This window comes from Sinocyclocheilus grahami, unplaced genomic scaffold (genome assembly GCF_001515645.1).
Source record: "Sinocyclocheilus grahami isolate Dianchi unplaced genomic scaffold, SAMN03320097.WGS_v1.1 scaffold119.1, whole genome shotgun sequence".
In the NCBI taxonomy this organism is placed as follows: domain Eukaryota; kingdom Metazoa; phylum Chordata; class Actinopteri; order Cypriniformes; family Cyprinidae; genus Sinocyclocheilus; species Sinocyclocheilus grahami.
The window spans coordinates 574,749-595,921 of record NW_015505298.1 but is presented as its reverse complement, the minus strand read 5'-3'; the positions used below and the strand labels follow the sequence as shown (position 1 = coordinate 595,921).

General features: G+C 37.7%; 2 protein-coding genes across 2 annotated transcripts; both read left to right on the top strand.

Annotated features, from left to right (window-relative positions):
* The first annotated feature begins 1,620 nt into the window (after positions 1 to 1,620).
* Positions 1,621 to 9,710, top strand: LOC107589707 (RILP-like protein 1). Its single transcript, XM_016278202.1, has 8 exons — positions 1,621 to 2,296; positions 3,896 to 4,019; positions 4,871 to 4,992; positions 5,985 to 6,179; positions 7,479 to 7,639; positions 7,729 to 7,851; positions 7,933 to 8,031; positions 9,238 to 9,710. Exons 1-8 carry the CDS (start codon positions 1,946 to 1,948, stop codon positions 9,380 to 9,382), a joined length of 1,320 nt encoding a protein of 439 aa, XP_016133688.1. The 5' UTR covers positions 1,621 to 1,945; the 3' UTR covers positions 9,383 to 9,710.
* Positions 9,711 to 12,295: 2,585 nt separating this feature from the next.
* Positions 12,296 to 20,540, top strand: LOC107589706 (scavenger receptor class F member 1-like). The gene is made up of 11 exons (XM_016278201.1): positions 12,296 to 12,482; positions 12,933 to 12,991; positions 13,152 to 13,253; positions 15,098 to 15,629; positions 16,368 to 16,586; positions 17,677 to 17,805; positions 17,892 to 17,995; positions 18,083 to 18,191; positions 18,281 to 18,405; positions 18,513 to 18,641; positions 19,413 to 20,540. The coding sequence occupies exons 1-11, from the start codon at positions 12,382 to 12,384 to the stop codon at positions 20,486 to 20,488; spliced, it is 2,685 nt and encodes an 894-aa protein (XP_016133687.1). The 5' UTR covers positions 12,296 to 12,381; the 3' UTR covers positions 20,489 to 20,540.
* Positions 20,541 to 21,173: the final 633 nt, after the last annotated feature.

The window sequence follows — 21,173 nt, the reverse complement described above, 5'->3', positions numbered from 1 at the left end:
AAACAAATTTAAATATTAGTCAAAGATAACACAAGTAAACTCAACATGCTGTTTTTAAATGAAAGTTTTTATTGTTAAGGGAAAACAAAATCCAAAACCACATGGCCCTGGAGTCACCCTCACATTAGTTTCAAAACCTAACCAATTTAACAGGTCACTTGAGAACACAGTGGCTTGTAAATCATTCATGTATTAACTATGCAGGACAGGCCCGTGTTTTTATATAAGCAGCCCAACCAGACACAGTAGCCCCTCACTGCAGACCACAAGATCCAGGGGGCGTGGTTGGATCCACATCTAGGGGGTGGAGATTGGTAGGTTTAGGGGTGGAGATGTGTGGGTTAAGGGATCAGGGGCTGGAGACGGGTAGGGTTAAGTATATGTAAGGTGGGAGGAGTTGGAGTGTTAAAACTGGTTTATCACACCTGAGTTCAATTTCTCTAGCCACACCCAGGCCTGATTACTGCCACACCTGTTCGCAATCAAGAAATCTCTTAAATAGGACCTGCCTGACAAAGTGAAGTAGACCAAAAGATCCTCAAAAGCTAGACAGCATGCTGAGATCCAAAGAAATTCAGAAACGAATGACAAAAAGTAATTGAGATCTATCAGTCTGGAAAAGATTATAAAGCCATTTCTAAAGCTTTGGGACTCCAGAGAACCACAGTGAGAGCCATTATTCACAAATGGCAAAAACATGGAACAGGGGAGAACCTTCCCAGGAGTGGGAGGCTGACCAAAATTACCCCAAGAGCACAGCGACGACTCATCCAAGAGGTCACAAAGACCCCACAACAACATCCAAAGAACTGCAGACCTTACTTGCCTCAGTTAAGGTCAATGTTCATGACTCCACCATAAGAAAAAACTGCTGGAAGACTTGCTGTGATAAATGGAACCATGAATTCTGCTGTTTACCAAAAAATCCTGAAGGAGAATGTCCGGCCATCTGTTCGTGACCTCAAGCTGAAGCAAACTTGGGTTCTGCAGCAGGACAATGATCCAAAACACACCAGCAAGTCCACCTCTGAATGGCTGAAGAAAAACAAAATGAAGACTTTGGAGTGGCCAAGTCAAAGTCCTGACCTGAATCCTATTGAGGTGCTGTGGCATGACCTTAAAAAGGTGGTTCGTGCTCGAAAACCCTCCAATGTGGTTGATAACTACAATTCTGCATAGATGAGTGGACCAAAATTCCTCCACAGCGCTGTAACGGACTCATTGCAAACGCTTGATTGCAGTTGTTGCTGCTAAGGGTGGCCCAACCAGTTATTAGGTTTAGGGGGCAAACACTTTTTCACAGAGGGCCATGTAGATTTGGATTTTGTTTTCACTTAATAATAAAAACCTTCATTTAAAAACTGCATGTGTTATCTTTTACTAATATTTAAATTTGTTTGATGATCTGAAACATTAAAGTGTGACAAACATGCAAAAAAAAAAAAGAAATCAGGAAGGGGGCCAACACTTTTTCACACCACTGTAGATGCTAGTTAATTTGAATGTTAACAATGCTTGCCATATGTGCTATATTAAAGCTATCGGGTTACATTGGTCAGAAAAGAACGACCATGGCAAACAAGCGCTGTAGGCTGTCACAGATGTACCTCTGCTCAGCTACTTGTTTTTATTTTACTTTTGATAAAAGAATGCTATGCAAACATGCACGGCCATAATTCATCCGCATGTTAGTGGGTGTAGACCTTCACTTCAGGTTATGACATGCAATTTTACGCCGCATAGACACGTAGATTTTATAGCTCATTCGTGTTTATTGGAGCGTATCAACCAAGGATGTAGTTACAGAACAAACTGGAGCGAAATGCATGCGTTTAAAAGTTAAACAAAAAAAGATCTGCGATCGGACTGAACGTATGTTTGGATCTGACCGACAAGAAGAGTTTCGATTGTCGCTGTTCGAATTCAAGTTCATCTCAAGTGCATTATGGAGACTTGCGTGATAGCCGTCGAGGAAAACCAAAACATTATCAAGACACATTCGTGTTTCGAGAGGACGTTTTCATCGATGACAGTGGACGATGTGTATGAAATCGCTAAAGTGGTGGGGACAGAAGTGGAGAAGCTCATCGACAGCTATGGGAAGTCGAGTGTGGAGGGTCTGGTGTCTCGCATAGTGAAAGTGTTGGAGCTCTTGGAGAGTTTCGCGGCGAGAAACCAAGCTCATGAATGTAAGGAAGAGGAACTATTGAAGGCGTTTGAGACATTACAGATACAGCAGCAGAAGAAACGACATGTGAAGGAATGCGATGAGACCAGCAACGGTACAGAGAGTGGGGTAAGAACACGGTCGACATGTTACTGCAGCAAGACTACAGTTTTAGATTGCGGTTTGATGTCTTGCCAGTTATGTTATGCAAATATACAATAAAAATATACAAATGTTTTTGTCATGAACGCTGCTGTGTGGACAGAGTTGCACTCGAGGATAACGCTTTTAACCCAGATGGACTTTTGATTCGAATCGTGATCGATTCTAGGAAATGCCAATAGGCACACTTCCGGTCTGCCCTGCCCCTCAATAAATGTTATTTGGAGAACATCACGTACCATCCATTAGTGGTGGGGATTTTGAGCTTGATCTAAGTAACTGTAATCCGTTTATTAGAATGATTAGTTCACTGGCCCCTTATGCAGGTTAAATACGCCAGTGGATGGCAACAAGTTACATCTTGTGTGTTATGAACGAGTCATTGAATCATTTAGTCCGATTAATCGAGTCGTAAAAACACTTAAGCTAGTCTTCAAATTTGCTTTCTTCAAATCTGTACCAAGCTATATAATAAACACAATGATAACCTAAATTAATTATTAATTTCAAAATAATTGTATTTGTTCATTCCTCTTTTACTAACTAAACGTCCAAGTCAGACATCCACTAATGTAATAAGATCAGTGCTTGAAAGTGGAAAAAAAATAAGTGCTGGTACTTAAAAAATAAGTGCGCCCCCCCCCCAAAAAACGTGTTTATATATATATATATATATAAATAATATTTTTAATACAAATAAGCACCAGTTAAGCTGCAATACCAAACAGGACCACAGGGAGACGCCAAGAGACCACTAAACCTGCTGCCTTAACCTGACTGTACATGCTGCTATACGGATCTATGCAGAATAACTAAACCACTGACCAGCGCATAATCTAAAACACCTTCAGCCGGCATTCATTATAAAACACTCGTGCTTTTAAGCCAAATACACGCTGAAAAGAATAATTTACTGCCATCTGGACGCGAGTCACTATTCTCTCGGCCATCTCTGATGAAATCGTCCGTGTTTTCTCTGCATTAGCACTGTTTTGAACTTATTTATTACTATTGCATTCCCTTACTGGATCCTTGAACTTTCCAGAAGTTTACCGGTTTCAAATGACCCTCCTGGGTAGTGTGGGCAATATGTCAGAAGTGCCGGCACGCACGAAAAAGTGCTGGTACGCTAAAGACTAAAATATTGAAGTGCCGGCCCACTTCATGCACTGAATAAGATGTCTGGTGAGATGGTCCTCACTGCAGAACACAAGATCCAGGGGGCGTGGTTGGATCCAGATCCAACCCCTCCTATCTTACATATACCTAACCCTACCCGTCTCCACCCCCTGATCCCTTAACCCACACATCTCCACCCCTAAACCTACCAGTCTCCACCCCCTAGATGTGAATCCAACCACGCCCCCTGGATCTTGTGGTCTGCAGTGAGGGGCTACTGTGTCTGGTTGGGCTGCTTATATAAAAACACGGGCCTGTCCTGCATAGTTAATACATGAATGATTTACAAGCCACTGTGTTCTCAAGTGACCTGTTAAATTGGTTAGGTTTTGAAACTAATGTGAGGGTGACTCCAGGTATGTCTTACTCAGTGTGTTTTTTCTTAAGGACTGGCAGCAGAAGGAGAAGAAACTGAAAGAAAATGTTAAAGTGTTACAGTCCCAGGTGCAACAGCTCAAGGAAGAGAATCAGGAGCTTCTGGCCCGTTTACAATGCACACACTCGAAAGAAGGTAGAATTAGCTGATGGTTAAATTAACATTAAATTAATTCAAAATTGTTCATTTACGGTAATTCAAAATGTTACATCAATGTAATTGCCATCTCCATTTTAATAATAAATAAAATACATATTCTGTTCATATGGTTCATACGGTCAAAAAAGAATGCCTATTGGAATGATTAATAATAGAGCAGTTGATTTTAAGAAAGGGCTGGAGTTTAATATTACTGAATAAATTAGAGAAGTCTGGCATATGTCACCAAAGTGAAGTTTGTCGTTTTCTCTGGAAGATCCAGTGAATAAAAATTATGAGGTCAACATTTTGTTTCAAAATAAATAATAAAAATAACCATAGATTTATTAATAGTTCACAGTAAGATCTATAACATGCATTTACAGTAATTTTCTTAAAATACAAATAACACATTTTTGATCACATACATCATCATAAAATGTTTATTTTTTAAAGGTAATTATTATCCAGAGTCTTAAATGGTTTTATAATTATATTTTGTTGTTCCTTGTCACACCAATTTAATTTACTTTCATTGTTATGTACAGTATAAAGTCCAAAATGTAATTGCTTGTGCTTTAAAAAGTCATGAGATCTCTCAAAAAAGATGTTATTTCTATCCAGATATCAGAGAAATACAACTTCTCATGAGCTCTTATTTTCTGAGAGTTATATTTCAGACTGAATAAAGCTGGGTTTATCTCTTTTCCTGGAGGTGTTATTCTCTTTCATTTATTACTGTAAACTCAGTAGTCAGGAATGCTGTTAGAGTTTGTCATTCTTATATTAGAACACTGTTTGCATGCACTATTTTACAATATGACTATACATTTGCTACCTTTTTCTAGACCGCACACAGCGTCAGGAACGAGAAGTGATGCTCAAGCTGAAGGAAGTGGTGGATAAGCAACGTGATGAGTTAAGAGCAAAAGTGCAGGAGATTTCCAGCATGTCCAAGGAAGTGGAAGCGGTATGGGTCTGATATAATTGCGTTGCTCAAGATCTTTTTGATATTTCTTTTCATTGTCCCTTTAGAAAAGAATGCGTAACTGTGGTAAACAGGGTTTTTCCCCCACAGTAAAACAGACTGTACTGTTCTCTTCATCGAACCTAGTTTAGCAACTATCAAGGTTTTCTTTGTTGAATTTGGAACACAGTGTCAACAGTGTGTCACTCACACAGCACGTGTGAGTCAAAATGTAGTTGCTCATGAATTGCATCAGAGGCATATAGCTGTGGTTTGGAGCTGAGGTTAATACTTTCCTTTTTTATGTGTTATGTTTGCCTTGCCTTGGTTATGAAACTGGTCAGACTGGTACCACACAGCAGCCTGGTGCATAGAGAAATGAACAGAATGAACATTAAGTCATAATTTGCTCTTAAGCTGACTTAACAATTTAAGTTCAACCTATTGCACATGTGTATACATTTTCAACATTTATAAATAATTTTCAGTAGGACTGGGCCAATAGATGATGCCATCATCCATCGCCAATGGCTGACAGACATCACGATGTTGAGCCGGCATCGTGATTCCCCCTAAAGCTCAGAAATTGGCATGAAAACAAAATTAATTCAATTAATTATGGATGGAATCACCAAACAAGTAAAATGGTTTGGCATGTTTGTTGTTGTTGCTGAACTAGTAATGAATTAGCTAGCAAATGTGAAGGCAGTTTAAAAGTATTATTATAGGCTATGGTTTTAGCTTTGTTAGTTATATATAGCTTACACTAATAAAATAGGCCTAGAGATAACAGTTACAATCACAAACATGTTTTACAGTCATTATCACCCCCCCCCCCCCCCCCCAAAAAAAACCTGTCACCGTCCATTGCGATGTTTCACTGTAGACAACGGCTGATGCCAATTTGGTAGACATTGCCCAAACCTAATTTTCAGTGAGTTGTGTGAGTAGAAGTGCGTGTCTGTTAGTTAACATGTTTGGGTTTTGTTCTTCAGCTCCAGGAGCAGCAGGAGCGACTAATGAAGATAAACGCAGAGCTCAGACACAAGCAGAACATCATTCAGACTCAGCTGAAGAGCGCAGTGGAGAGGAGGGCCGACCTGGAGGCCGACCTGTGCGAGAAACAGAAAGAGATTGAGCGCCTGAACTCACAATTAGAAAGACCCAGCGTACATACTGCTGCTGAAACGGTTAGTCACATTAATATTACATTTATTCTTACTAACAAATTAGCTGTCCCGTATTGGTTTACGTCTATTTCCTGAAGGCATAATTAGGCAGAAGCTTGTATGTTCCTCTTTCCGTAGCACCTAATTTCTGCTTTGGTTGGTTGGATGAAGCGTATATAGGTCACATTTGCCTTCACAGGAGTGGAAGGACATGTTTGTGCTCATCTCCCCTTCAGCATACAAACATTTTGGGATGCTTGATTAAATTCCAACATTAAAACCTTGTCAGAATATTTTTCACTTTAGTTTTATCCTGATTAACAGAGATAAATATAATGAATATGAATAAAATAAGCTTTTAGTAATTAACAAATAATGCAAAATATTAAGTAATACACTGAACTAGATCTTAGCATTATTATTTAGCATTATTTAGAAATGAACTGTTTTATTATTTTATATTTAAATATTATATTAAATCACTTTTTATATTCATATTATATTAACATTTTTGTTTGTTTATTATTAAAACATTATCATTTTAACGTTTATCTTAATTTAAATTTAGTTCTAATTCAAGTTTTTTATTTAACAGAGATTATTTAAATTCAGAAATAAAACATGCTTTTAGTTATTAACAAAAAATGTAAAAGGGTGCAAAATAAGATTTTTAATACACTGAACTAGATCTGTAGTCAGACACATAAAAATGATTTTGAAAGGAATTGTTTTTTATTTATTATTTTACATTTAAATGTTGTTAAATAACTTTTTAATGAATATTTATATTAAACTGTTTTTATGTTTTCTTTATCATTTTTAAACTTTAACTTAATTTAAATTTATCTTAATGTTTCTTATGAAATCACTTGTTTAGGCAACACTATGCACCACACTTTTGTTATTAGTTTAGAGATGTATTTAGTGTGCAATATGTGTTCAGTAATGTGATCATATTTTCTTGACCTGGTAAGGACTTAAGCTGCTGCATTTTGGACTACCTGTAGTTTTGTATTGAAGATGCAGGACAACCACCTAGCAGTGCATTACAATAGTCCAGTTTAGAAGTAATGCATGAACTAGCTTTTCTGCATCAGAAACAGGTAACATGTTTCGTAGCTTGGCAATGTTTCTAAGATGGAAGAATGCTGTTTTTGTAACATGGGAAATATGATTTTCAAAAGACAAGTTGCTGTGTGACACAAACATTGTAAAATGTTACCAGCCTGTCTTTTAAAAAAAGAACAGATTATCAACTGTTCCCATCAGACATTTATGGTTTTGACTCACATACTCATAATTTACCTTTGCCTCTTTCAGAGCAGTTCAGCCATTGACCTCACAGATAAGATGATCATTGACTTGAAGGATCCAAATCGGCCATGTTTTACCAAGCAGGAAGTACGGGACTTGCTTTTTGAGAAGAATGAGTTGAAGGCCAATCTCTTTCTGGTCAAAGAGGAGCTTGCATATTACCAAAGGTGAGACAGTTGTGTTTGTGACTCATTCTAACTTTTTATATCAGCATAACATCCTCTCAATCTGGACACCCATTTCTCTGTTTCTTTAGGGAAATCCTGAATGATGAGAGATGCCCAGGGTTCTTACTGGATGCCGTGCGCTCTGCCATAAAGAAGCAGAGGACCGTTATAAAGTCTAAAATGCTTGGCATACCCGTTAGCGAATGTAGAACGTGAGTACGTGCCACAAAAGTACTGGTAATATACAGCCCATGTAAATAATGTTGTGTTTAACCGTGTTCACTGTCATACAGAGATGAGACAGATGGCCCTTTGTTTGAGAGGAGTGGAAATGAAGAAAATGACACTGACAGCACTGACAACGGACCCCAGGACTCACGCATCAGAAACCTGTGAGTTCATTCTTGCTAAAACAGTTTAGACCTTTAGCAATAACTTATTTCAGTAGAACAATCTACTTAACCTACTTCACTGAAAGCTGGTTTCAGCAATATTGGCCATATATTATCCCCCAGTTTCACAGACAAGGCTTAAGCCTGTCACAGACTAAAATGCATGTCTGTTCTGTTTTAACTGTAAGAAACTTGCACTGATATATTTTAAATATGTTAGTACTATTGATTTGTCTCAAGTAATGTTATACCAGTAATGTTTTTTCTAAGGCACGTTTATAAAAGATAATGTCCTAATTGAACTATGGCCTTATCCTGGCTTAACCTAAGCCCTGTCTGTGAAAGATTTAGTTGTTCTTGTAGTTTAAGTAGTTTTTGAGCAATAAAATGTACCTGATTTTATCCTTACAATTACTTTCACTTGTTTAATTTAATGTTGACTCATTCTGAAGAATTCAGGAATAAATGTAATTTGTTACTAGAGAAAATGTAGATGTAGCCACATTTTTGTTTCTGGTTTTTACATATTTTGTTTACATTTTTTTTTGTTTAGCACTTTTTTTAGGTTACCAGACAGACATTTTTTAACATGTAATTTTTTTGTTTACATTTCTTACCGCATTTTTAGATTATCTGACAGACATTTTTCTTCCATGTACACATGTTTGTTTCTATTTCTTACCACATTTTTAGGTTACCTGACAGACATTTTTTTTTTTACATGGACATTTTTTGTTTACATTTCTTACCACGTTGTTATGTTACATGACAGACATTTTTGCAGTGTAGCTTGTGGGGCAGGTTGGATTGCATAGTATTCTTAAACTTTCCCTTTAAATGTATGTTGGTAAAAAGACTGAGACTTCCAAGTATTGAAACTATTTATTTCTGTTTGAGAGCCTCATGTATTCCACATTTTTTAAATAAGACTTTGATAGGGAATCTGCTCTCTTGCTGTGTATAGTGTGTAGTAATTTGTGCGATACAGATATAGCAGCTGTATGTTTTGGCGCTTGGCAGCATTCACACTATATGTTCTTGGTGAAACCCTAAGCTGATTTTAGAGATCTCTTAATCACATTTCGCTCTTTGGCGTAGTAACCTCAGTAACTGAGCATGCAGTCTAGCTACTGAACTACTACCTACAAGAGAAATCTCCCTGTCATGATTGAGAGCTCTCTTATCTCCTCTGATTCAAACCTTTAGATTTGGTTTCCTGACGCGGTCCAATCTTACAAGGAGCTCTGGTTCCCAGCCCTCCGGCCTTCCAACATCCAGCTCCACGTGGGAAATCATTGATCCAGACGAGCAGGGAGGCCAGGAGGAGACACAGACCCTCAGCTCCTCTTAAAAACCACCGCAACGGTCACTCAACTTCACCTGGGTTAGAAGAGAGAAGTTCAAAATATGTTCTTGATCTCATTTAGGTTTCAAAGCGGAGAACGGACTAATCTTTGTATTTGGTTATACAAACATAGTATTTTAGTATCTGTTGCCTAAGCAGACCTTTTTCTCAGTATAAAATCATTCAGCACTTGGCTTTTGTTCATTCAGTGCCTGATGGTCATGACCTGAAGACGAGGTCAGATTGTGTCAGTCATATACATATTGTTATTGTTTACTGTTCAAAAACGTGGGGTCAGTTTTTAATGTTTATGAGAAAAGCCTCTTTTAATCACCAAGGCTGCATTTATTTGATAAAAAATCTGTAATTTTAAGATAACTATTTTTTATTTTAATATATATTTAAATGTAATTTACTCTGTAAAGCTGAATTTTACGGCAGTCTTCAGGGTCCTTCAGAAATCATTCTAACATGCTGATATGATGCTTAAGAAACAGTTCTTATTATTTATTACAGTCGAAAACTCTGCTTAATTTTTTTGTGGAAACTGTTAGACGTTTTTTTCCCCCTGATTTTTTGATGAATAACATTTTCTTTACTGCAGCTTTTGATCAATTTAATGCGTACTTGCTGAATAAAAGTAATAATTTGTTAGAAAAAAGAGAAAATCTTACTGACCCCAAACTTTTGAACTGTAGCATATATATAGTTAAAGATTAACTGTGTAATTTGTTTTTTCACTTTCTCCTATCTGAGTTTAATATGCAAAGACAACTGTTATTAATATATTTTTGCACGCATTTGGGCAAGACTACCTGTAATAAGCTGTTTCAATTGACGGTGCAAATGAGCGCAGACTGGTGCACTTAAAAACATCTAATAAACAATGATTTTGATAATCATACTACACCTGACATTATATTATAGATGTCTGGATGGAAGCTACAGAGAATTATAGCAGCTATTTTTATAGAGAGCATATTTAATATGGATTTTAACCAAAGATACTGACATTGTATTGTCATCACTATCACACTGACCCTTTATGTCACTAGGGGGCATTAGAGTATTTTGTATTCATGATCTTCCCAAATATTTTCTTATAAAACATTAGCTGTACCTAAAAGTATCCATTTTGTATCATTTTTAATGATTTAGCATGTTTTTAAATATAAATATTTTAATATTGTCAACCAACATATGATATTATTAAGGCCTGGGCAGTCTTGTGGAGATGTCCATGATTATGTCAATCTGATGTTAAAAAAAGCATGTAAACATGTAAGAAAAAAATATGCATTGGTCAAAAGTTTTATTGTCTGAAAATGTTTATTGATGTCTCATGTTTTTCCAAACTTGTATGACTCACTTTCTTTTGCAGAACACAAAAGAATATATTTTAAAGAATGTTGGGGTGTGTAAAAGATGACAGAATGTTTCTGTTTTGGTGAACTAGCCTTTTAATGAGTTGGCACTTTGCCCTCTTCAGCCATTCAACTGATCAGAAGTGTGTGTCTCATAGCTGTTTTGTTGAATAAAGAGGCAAAAACATATGGATGTGATTCAAATATACTTTGTATGAGTCTTAAGGTGTTCCCTGATCGAAAGGAAGTCTGTGTTTCCTTCGACGGAAATTAGAGATAATGGGTGCCTGTATGTTTCAAAGGCCGGTAGTTCAATTTCATATTCCTTGGCTGTCTGTGACTCATCCCTTTATCTTTGGACCTTTGGAAATAAAAGTTAACGAGTCCCATATTGACCTTTTACTAGTGTATTTTATTTTTGTAAGGCAAAAACAAAAATCCGGAGGTGTTATTGTTACGTTTGTGTGTGTAAATTTTTACCTCTGAACAAAAAAGGCCATCTATAGTCAGTGCAATTTTTTTTCCCAAATATTTTCTTATAAAACATTAGCTGTACCTAAAAGTATCCATTTTGTATCATTTTTAATGATTTAGCATGTTTTTAAATATAAATATTTTAATATTGTCAACCAACATATGATATTATTAAGGCCTGGGCAGTCTTGTGGAGATGTCCATGATTATGTCAATCTGATGTTAAAAAAAGCATGTAAACATGTAAGAAAAAAATATGCATTGGTCAAAAGTTTTATTGTCTGAAAATGTTTATTGATGTCTCATGTTTTTCCAAACTTGTATGACTCACTTTCTTTTGCAGAACACAAAAGAATATATTTTAAAGAATGTTGGGGTGTGTAAAAGATGACAGAATGTTTCTGTTTTGGTGAACTAGCCTTTTAATGAGTTGGCACTTTGCCCTCTTCAGCCATTCAACTGATCAGAAGTGTGTGTCTCATAGCTGTTTTGTTGAATAAAGAGGCAAAAACATATGGATGTGATTCAAATATACTTTGTATGAGTCTTAAGGTGTTCCCTGATCGAAAGGAAGTCTGTGTTTCCTTCGACGGAAATTAGAGATAATGGGTGCCTGTATGTTTCAAAGGCCGGTAGTTCAATTTCATATTCCTTGGCTGTCTGTGACTCATCCCTTTATCTTTGGACCTTTGGAAATAAAAGTTAACGAGTCCCATATTGACCTTTTACTAGTGTATTTTATTTTTGTAAGGCAAAAACAAAAATCCGGAGGTGTTATTGTTACGTTTGTGTGTGTAAATATTTACCTCTGAACAAAAAAGGCCATCTATAGTCAGTGCAATTTTTTAAATATTTGTATTTTAATGTATGGAAGTAATTGGTAAGGATGAGAAATTGTTGGCAGACACACTGACCATTAAAATATCCAACTCCTCCCACAAAATTCTGGGCCTTGATTTTGTCTTTAAACAACCAGTGGCTTTTTGAATTCGAGGAAGCTGGCTTTTCTTCCTCAGGAAACTTGCAGAGGAAACAAAGGGATTTTGAGAGCCCATTTTGCTATAGAGCCTGGACTGGACTGGATCTTCTCTGTTCTAGAAGTACAGAACTAACCTGTACTGGTGCTGTGACAGGAGAGGGGGTCCGGTTTTGGTTGGTCCGGAGGGGATGGACATCTTTCTGACCTCATTTGGACTGATGCTCATGTGTGTCCAATGCTCAGCTCAGAGACTCTCTCTGACCGGGAAAAATGTCTGCCTCAGTGTAAGGTACTGAAGTATCTTTGTCTCGATGTTTCTCCATAAATTCTTCAGGAAAAATAAAAGTAAATGTGTCACTTTTTTGACATAGATTACATTTTATAGAGCTATAAAATGAATGTGGATCACATAGCCAAGATCATTTTAAAGTCTTGAAGGAAGTTGACATAAAACGTTTTGAGGTCATCTTGAGATATTGTTGAGATATCCTTTGAAACTCTAGGGCAGTTTTGTCAGGACAAAAAAAAAGTAGACTTGATTACTAAATTGTTTTCCACTGAATCGCTTTCCTGTCTAGGTGAAACAATTGAGATATTTAAGAGATGTCATTTGCGATGTCTTTTCTATAGGGTTTCTTAAGATATAAAATTACCTCTCTTTAACCTATTTAACTTTTTATTTATATCAGTGTAGATTGATTCAATACATTCTCTGATGTCTGCTATATTTTCTCAACAGGGATTCTTCTCCCATATGTTGTTCTGGATGGGGCCAGAGCGGTGATGAATGCACTGTCCGTGAGTATTGATGCCATCTGTTGATGTACTTTAATACAAAATGACACGTTGTTTTATTGATGACACAAAAGGTTTGTTTCCTTTGGGCCTGTAGATGCCAGCAGTTTTAAGCTGGGGGTTCAGGTACTGTTGTGTGTAAAGTATCTTTTTGTTTTCTCAGCCCTCTGTGAGGGAGAAAGGGCTTGTCTGCAGGATGAAGTGTGTGTTTACCCTGGACTTTGTCGATGTAAACCAGGATTTTATGGGTATCAGTGCAAAACCCGTGAGTAATATCGTTTAGACCTTTTGTTTCTGGTTTCAGAACCGCCTTTTGCACTTGTACAGCTGCGTCTGGCCATTAGGTTAGACACTGAAACAATACCACACGAGCAAGCCTGATATATTGCTTTGTATAAACAATAATTTAATATGGAATAACCTCAATTTTAGACCCAGTTACGCCAGTTACTGTGTCAGTTTTTCCTCTGACGAACAAAATAATTCCAAACAAATCCTAAGCACAATCAACCTTCAAATTTTTCCAAGCACAAAACTTTTCAAAACTTTTAAAGGGGTGGTTCACTGGGTTTTTTCTAGGCTTGATTGTGTTTATGGGGTGCAGTCTAACGTGTTTATGCTTCGTTAAAAAAAAAAAAAAACTCATTATTTTTCACATAATTCACCTTTATTCCACACAGCTCTGTCCCTTCTTTGAGAAACGGGCTGATCTTTTCCTGTTTTTATGAAGCCCCGCTCTCAGAAATAGGCGATGGGCTCTGATTAGTTAGCTAGCCCAGTGTGTTGTGATTGGCTAAACCGCCTAGTGCTCGTCTAAACGTCCCTGCTTCTCATAGCTATGTGAAAATAAGTGTATAATTGGAACAGTTCATCGTGGAGCTGAATGAGAGAGAGAGAGAGAGAGAGAAAGAGAGAGAGAGAAAGAGCATGTGCAGAGCAGGGGCGAGGAACAGTATTGAGAACAGCTGCTTTTGAACATTGATTTTGAAACCTGTGAATCCATTAGAAGTCCCTTAGTTAATCCGTTAGAAGACAGAATTGTGATTCATATAAGAACAGATTTTTACATGCACCTCTAGTTTTCTCTTCCTCTTCTCTAAAGCAGCGCAGCATGGCCTCGCCCCCTTTGCTGCCTTTTTCCGAGGGCGGGGTTTATCTGGGTTTGTGATGTCACGAACCCAGGAAGTAACTTGTTGTAGTCCCTACCAGCCGTTTTTGTAGGCATTAAACTGCCAGAATTTTAAAAGATGATATCTCCGTTTGCATTGAACTTTCAGCTTCATAACTTTGCAGATATTGTTTATGCTCAAACAGTAACATTACTCATTAACTAACATTAAAAAAGTGAAATCGCAATGAACCGCCCCTTTAATAAACTTAAAAAAAAAAAACTGATTCACTGTTTCGAATTCGAAACACACAGGCTAGCGGCACCTGCTGGTCAAAATGACGTAAATGCAACAAAAACTCATCCCAAACATCTACTTACACTTTTTAAAAACCAGTTGCAAATGTTTTCATAAAAGTACAATATATTAAATGTCTACAAAGAATGAAATATTAAAGTATTAAATATGAAGTTTCTGTAAAATTAGTATTTTTATTAATGTGGGGTATTAGCTTTGTGTGTTACTACATGGCAAACTAGGAAGCTTTTGTACATGCATAAGTATTAAAATTCACTGAATTAATAAAAAATTAACCTAAATTATCAAATTAACCTGAGATTAGACACTTAATCTAAGTTCAACGATAGTTTGAAATGTTGCCTCGTTTATTAAAATAACATGACTTGGCAAGAGTAAAGTGCCGAACTGATTTGAAAATATTCCTTGAATCAGTGCTTCGAAATCACCCATCACTAGTCTAACACACAGTAGTGGCGTTCATGTGTTTGAATGTATCAGTTGAATGAATGATTCAGTGACTCACCCATGAAGAGACTAGTTTATTGCCAATGCCAACTACTGATTTATTCAGCGCTCAGCCAATCAAATTTGAGGACCAGAACTGAATATCTTTGGCAAAACAACACTGGATAAATGTTTCTTTCTGATATATACGTTGCACATAATTTTCATATTATATATTATTATTTATTCTACACAGCTTGTCCTCCTGAATTTTGGGGGCCGGATTGTCGAGAGCTCTGTCCCTGTCACCCTCATGGGCTCTGTGACCCAGTTACTGGTGAGTGCTCGTGCCTGCCTAACCACTGGGGCAACATGTGCCAAAACAGCTGTAAATGTGGACGTCATGGGACATGTGACCCTGTCTATGGCAACTGCACATGTGAGGAGGGCTGGTGGACATCCACTTGCTCCAAAGCCTGTCAGTGCCACCGTGGCAAATCCACTTGTGACCAAGCCACAGGACGCTGCCTGTGTAACGAAGGCAACTGGGGCCAAAAGTGCAGCCTGCGATGCAGTTGCTTTGTGTCCCCTTGCCAGCAGCACACAGGGGCCTGTCAGTGCCTGCATGGCTGGTGGGGTCCGTCCTGTGACCGCCGTTGCATTTGTAATCTCAGCCACGCCGACTGTGACCTGCAAACTGGCAACTGTCTCTGCTTCCCGGGTTACAAAGAGCCTTTCTGCAATGAGCCTTGTGACAGTGGAAAGTATGGCAGAGGCTGTAAGAAGAGGTTAGTGAAAAGGCAAAATTAAACAAATAGTTAATGCTGATTATGATTTTATTCAGAAAGGATGCATTAAATCGATCCAGGTTTGATGCATTTAATTGAGTAAAGACATTTATGACGAAACAAAAGATTTCTATTTCAAATAAATTCTGTTCTTTTGAACTTTCTATTCATCAATGAATCCTGAAAAAAACAATTATCAGTTTTCACAAAAATATTAAGCACCACAAGTGTTTTCAACATTGATAAGAAATGTCTCTTGAGCAGCAAATCAGCATATTATAATGATTTCTGAAGGATCACTTATTCATTTATTACTTATTTATACTTAATTTTAATATTAAAACAGAAATAAATGTTGAAATAGAAAACATTAAACAACATATTAAAATAGAAAACAGTTCAATTGTAATGATAGTTCTCAATATTACTGTTTTACTGTATTTTTGTTCAAATAAATACAGCCTTGGTGGGCTTAAAAAAATCTTTTAAAAATCCTACCATTTCTTATCATACTGACCCCAAACTTTTGAATGGTAGTGTACATTTGTTCTGATAGAGCAGATTTAACACTGATTTGAAAGTGTTAAAACATTATTAATGCATGCAATTGTTCATTTGAGCATTTTAACTTTATTTAAATTTTTTTTTAATCATTGTTTAATTATTCAGCTTAAGTAAACATGACTTTCTTTGGTTCATCCATGATTTCTGTTCTTATATCTGTGTGTGTGCATGTAGCTGTGGACTCTGTGAAGGAGGCAGGTCTTGCTCTAAACAGGACGGCCTGTGTGATGCCTGTGCACCAGGTTGGAATGGCACTCGCTGCGATCAGCCTTGTCCTGCAGGTTATTATGGCCATCGCTGCAGAGAGGTTTGTCCGCATTGCAGAAACATGGACCTATGTGACCCAGAAACTGGAGCGTGCTTGCACTGTGATCCTGGTTGGACTGGACCGAGGTACAGATCTATTGGGATTCAGTTCTGAAAGTTTCTATTGTTTTATATACCGTGGCGAACTGCAGTGGTCTAAAAAGGGCGGTTAAAATATCTGTACTTAATCACATTAGATGATAGACCTTTTTACAGAACTAAATGAGCAGCAACAAACATACAATGTGAAAAATGTTGTCCGATTCACAAATCACATTACTCATATAAGCTAGTTCTTTTTTAGTGAAACAGCAACATACAGCATGACTAGTGTACTGTAGTATGACTCGCAAACAAATGACTCTTACGAGCCGGTTATTTTTAGAGAATCATAAACATACAGCATGGCCAGTGTAGTCTGATTCATGAACAAATGACTCTTATGAGCTTGTTCGTTACAACTGAAAAGGTCCAAAATGTATAGGCACTGAATCATGACACTGAATCAAATTGAGCGAATCAGAATTGAACTAAATTGGAAAATATGCTAATACCTAATTTAATGTCTAACAAACATTATTACCTACAGCAATGAAATTCATTTAGTGTGACTTAAAGGAACACTCCACTATTTTTGAAAATAGGCTAATTTTCCAACTCCCCTAGAGTTACACAGTTGAGTTTTACAGTTTTTGAAGCCGATATGGCTAGAAACTATACTCTCATTCCGGCATAATAATCAAGGAACTTTGCTGCTGTACCATGGGTGCAGCAGGCGCAATGATATTACACAGCGCCTGAAAATAGTCACCAGCACTTGCTGTGCAAGCAGGTGGTCACGTTGGTTATGTTGACCGAAGTTAGCCTATTTTCAGGCGCTAACGGTCTAATCAGATTCAATGATCTATGCTAAGCTACAGCTAAAAGTGCTACCGCCAGACCCGGAGATCGGCTGAATGGATTCAAAAACCGTAAAACTCAACTGTGTAACTCTAGGGGAGTTGGAAAATGAGCCTATTTTCAAAAATAGTGGAGTGTTCCTTTAAGTGTCCTAAACACATTTTAGGTCCATATATAATATTTTGAATCTTCTACCTGCTAAGCTACCTTAGATTTCGACACAGGGTTGTTTAATATCTTTTAGTTTACTTTATTTTGGGCTTCTCCCTCTCTGCAGATGTGACAAACCCTGCAAAGATGGTACATACGGAGATGACTGTCAATTCCTGTGTAAAACCTGCCATCACGGCCACTGTGACCATGTGACAGGAAGTTGCATTTGTCTTCCTGGCTTCCAGGGTGAGAGGTGAGGGTGCAGTGGTATATATAGGTTGTTTTTAACTTGGTGTAAGTGTCAAATAAGTGTCCCTCACTGTTCAGTCTCCGTTGTAGCTGTAACAGCACATGTCCCCCTAACCTGTATGGCATCAACTGCTCCTCCACATGTGACTGTGGGAATCATTCCTGCCATCCAGCCACAGGGGCTTGTCCAAACAGTATGTCCAGACACTACATTTGGTTTTCACAGCTGGTATCCGCATCCCCCTCAATCGTTTTTTTTTTTTGTGGTGTCTGTCTGCTAGGTAGCAGGGCAGGTCTCTTAGCAGGGCTTTTGATTCCCTTGTGCATTATAATACTCGCCTTGCTGTTCTGCTGCTGCTGTTGTGGGCGGCCCGTTGAAGGGAAGGAAGGGTATGAATATGTTATTTGGAAGCTGATATATTATCAAATATATTATTTTGTTATCAATAAGCAAATCTTCTGCTAAATCTGTCCTCTAGAGTGGCGGTTGGAGATGGCAGCCCTGCGGTCCACATGAAGCATCATGTTTATACTGTGCTGGCCAACATGGGTTCAGCAATGCCGTGCATTAGTCTTTGGTCATCTGGTTTGCCTAGGGTTACAGGTAATGTGCCTATTTTCATTTGCAGCTTTTACGGAGAAACATAAGGAAGGGAGATTGTATTTTGGTGAACGCAAGTGGACTTTTAATGTTCTTCGCTGTGTCTTCAGTCTCTCATCATGACCCTGAGCTCACATTTAACCACAGCTTCATTGAGCAGCCATCGTCCGGCTGGGTGACTGATTCATTTGAAACTGATGATGAAGGAGAGGTCATCTACTGTGAACCACCCCGGGAAGGTACAAGAGTTATATTTCTAGTTTCACACTCTTTCTGTGCTGTTTTTACTCTGTAGTTATAGCAGCAGCTAGAGTTTTGCTTTGGCTGTTCTTTTTAGTTGTTATTTTGAGCTATGAGTGATATTTAAAAATATTTAATGCTATATTTTATTATATTAATAACAGTAAATGTTACAATGACTATATTCCTACAATTACTATATTCCTTTCAGTCTTAAAGTTAATGTAATCTGTACCATTCAACAGACTACCGTTCAAAGGTTTGGGGTCAGTAAGATGTTTTTGAAGATTTTCCGTGATGGTAAAGCTGAATTTTCTGAAATCATTATAATATGCTGATTTGGTGCTCAAGAAATATTTCTTATTACTAGCAACAGTTGTGCTGTTTAATATTTTTGTTGAAACCATGATGTTATATATTTTTTGTATTCTCTGAGAACAGCATTTATTTGAAACAGAAATCTTTTTTATTATTATAAATGTTTTTACTGTTACTTTTGATCAATTTAATGCATCCTTGCTGAATTTCTTTGCTGACCCCAGATTCCTAAATCCATAGATTAATTTTTTGGAATCCACCTCTGACTGTTCACACTAAAGTCATACTGCAAGAAAACGTAAAATGTATTATGATATTTGCTGTTCACATTGTCTAAAAACATATCTGTTTCACTGTAAGGGGGGAAAAAAAATCTGATTCGCACCATATTCAACAGCAATGTATTCCTGAATATACCGATTCATGTTAAATGTCTGATTCTCCTCACACAGATGTTCTAACTGTGGCCGGTGGAGAGCTCCAGGAGCTAAACTCTAAGTGTAACTTCTTCCCTGACCCATCAACATTCAGCAGTGAGGACATGTCACAAGATTTTGGTATCCCTCGTACCTCCAGCATTGCCAAATCCAAACGTCCTTCAGTCTCTTTTGCAGAGGGCACGAAGTTCAGTCCTAAAGAGCGCTGCAGCTCCACTCAAGATCTGCCAGGAACTAGTCGGAAACCCAAGGCCTGGGGTGTGCTGATGATCTCTGCCCTGCAAGGAGGACAGGGAAACCACAGAGAAACAGAAACTGAAAAAGAAGAGAAAAACAACGAGGAGACCATCTCCTCTGAGGAGCAAGCAGCTGCATCTGAAACATCACAAACTGACTCGGAAAGATATAATTCTGGCCCGCTAAGGACTCACCTCACTGTGCCCAGTGGGAGACGACGTACACTTTCCAGTACCAGGAAAAATGCCCAGCCATCTGATAGTGGCCAGGATGCAGATTCAGACAGGTTAACAACTGTATATGTGACTGTGGGTAAGACCCAAAAGATGGCCAAGCAAGAGCCCCCCTCAAAAGGGCCCGTTCAGGTGATGCTGCGCAGACTGGGTAGCTTACAGAGACAAAGAGAAGAGGCCGCCCAGCCCAAAGGAAGGGGGCAGGCAATCGCCAAGCCCCCGCGGAGGAAACTGGGAGCGCAGGCTAGTGCATGGGAGCAAGCTACTGGGTCAAACCAATCAGAGGTGGTCATGAGGAAACCTAGTCGCAGGAAATTCAACTCCCTCAGCTCTCCCTGCACAGTGGGGGCAACAGACTTTCCTCAGGAGAACAGCACCCCCAAGAGACCATTGTCCTCCATTTTAAAAAGTGTTCCAGAAAGCAATACACTCCATAGTTTGGAGGTGGAGCAAGACACTGAAGTAGTCTGTGAGACAGACAGTCTGACAGCGCACACGTATGAGACTGCGGCTCCATCTGATGGGGTCTCCACATCTTCAGAGGTTGTAATTAATGAGACAGTTGTGGACCAAGCAGAAGATGAGCCAAAATATGAGAATGTTTATGTAAAGATTTCATAATATTCCTGAATCTTAAAGTTAATGATTTAAAGGGCAATAAAAAAAGTTTTAAGTACTGTATGCAAGTTTTGCATAAACATATTTACATATACAATTTAGTTTGTTTGTATATTCCCTATTATAATTAATTTCTATTAAAACATTACTTCTTAGTTTAAAGAAATTAGCTTATTTTTAAATACACTTTTTAAAAGTATTTTATTAAGATGTTGCCCTCATAACCCCTTGAGTAACTGTATCTACCTATACTGACATTCAAAAGTTTGGGGTCAGTAGGATTTTTTTTTCTTTTTTAATTAATACTTTTATTCAACAAGGACTAATTTAAGCATAAGTAACAGTAAACTTTTACATTGCTAAAAAAATCTATTTTTTAAATAAATGCTGTTCTTTTGAACTTTCTTTTGATCAAGAATCCTGAAAAAATATATCAAGGTTTCCACAAAAATATTAAACAGTACAACTGTCTTCAACATTGATAGTGATAAGAAATATTTCTTGAGCAGCAATTCAGCATATTAGAATGATTTCTGAAGGATCATGTGACACTGAAGACTGAAGTAATAGCTGCTGAAAATTCAGCTTTGCATCACAGGCATAAATCACATTTTAAAATACATTCAATTAGAAAAAAAGGTTATTTTAAATTGTAATATTTCACTGTTTTTACTTTATTTTGATTAAA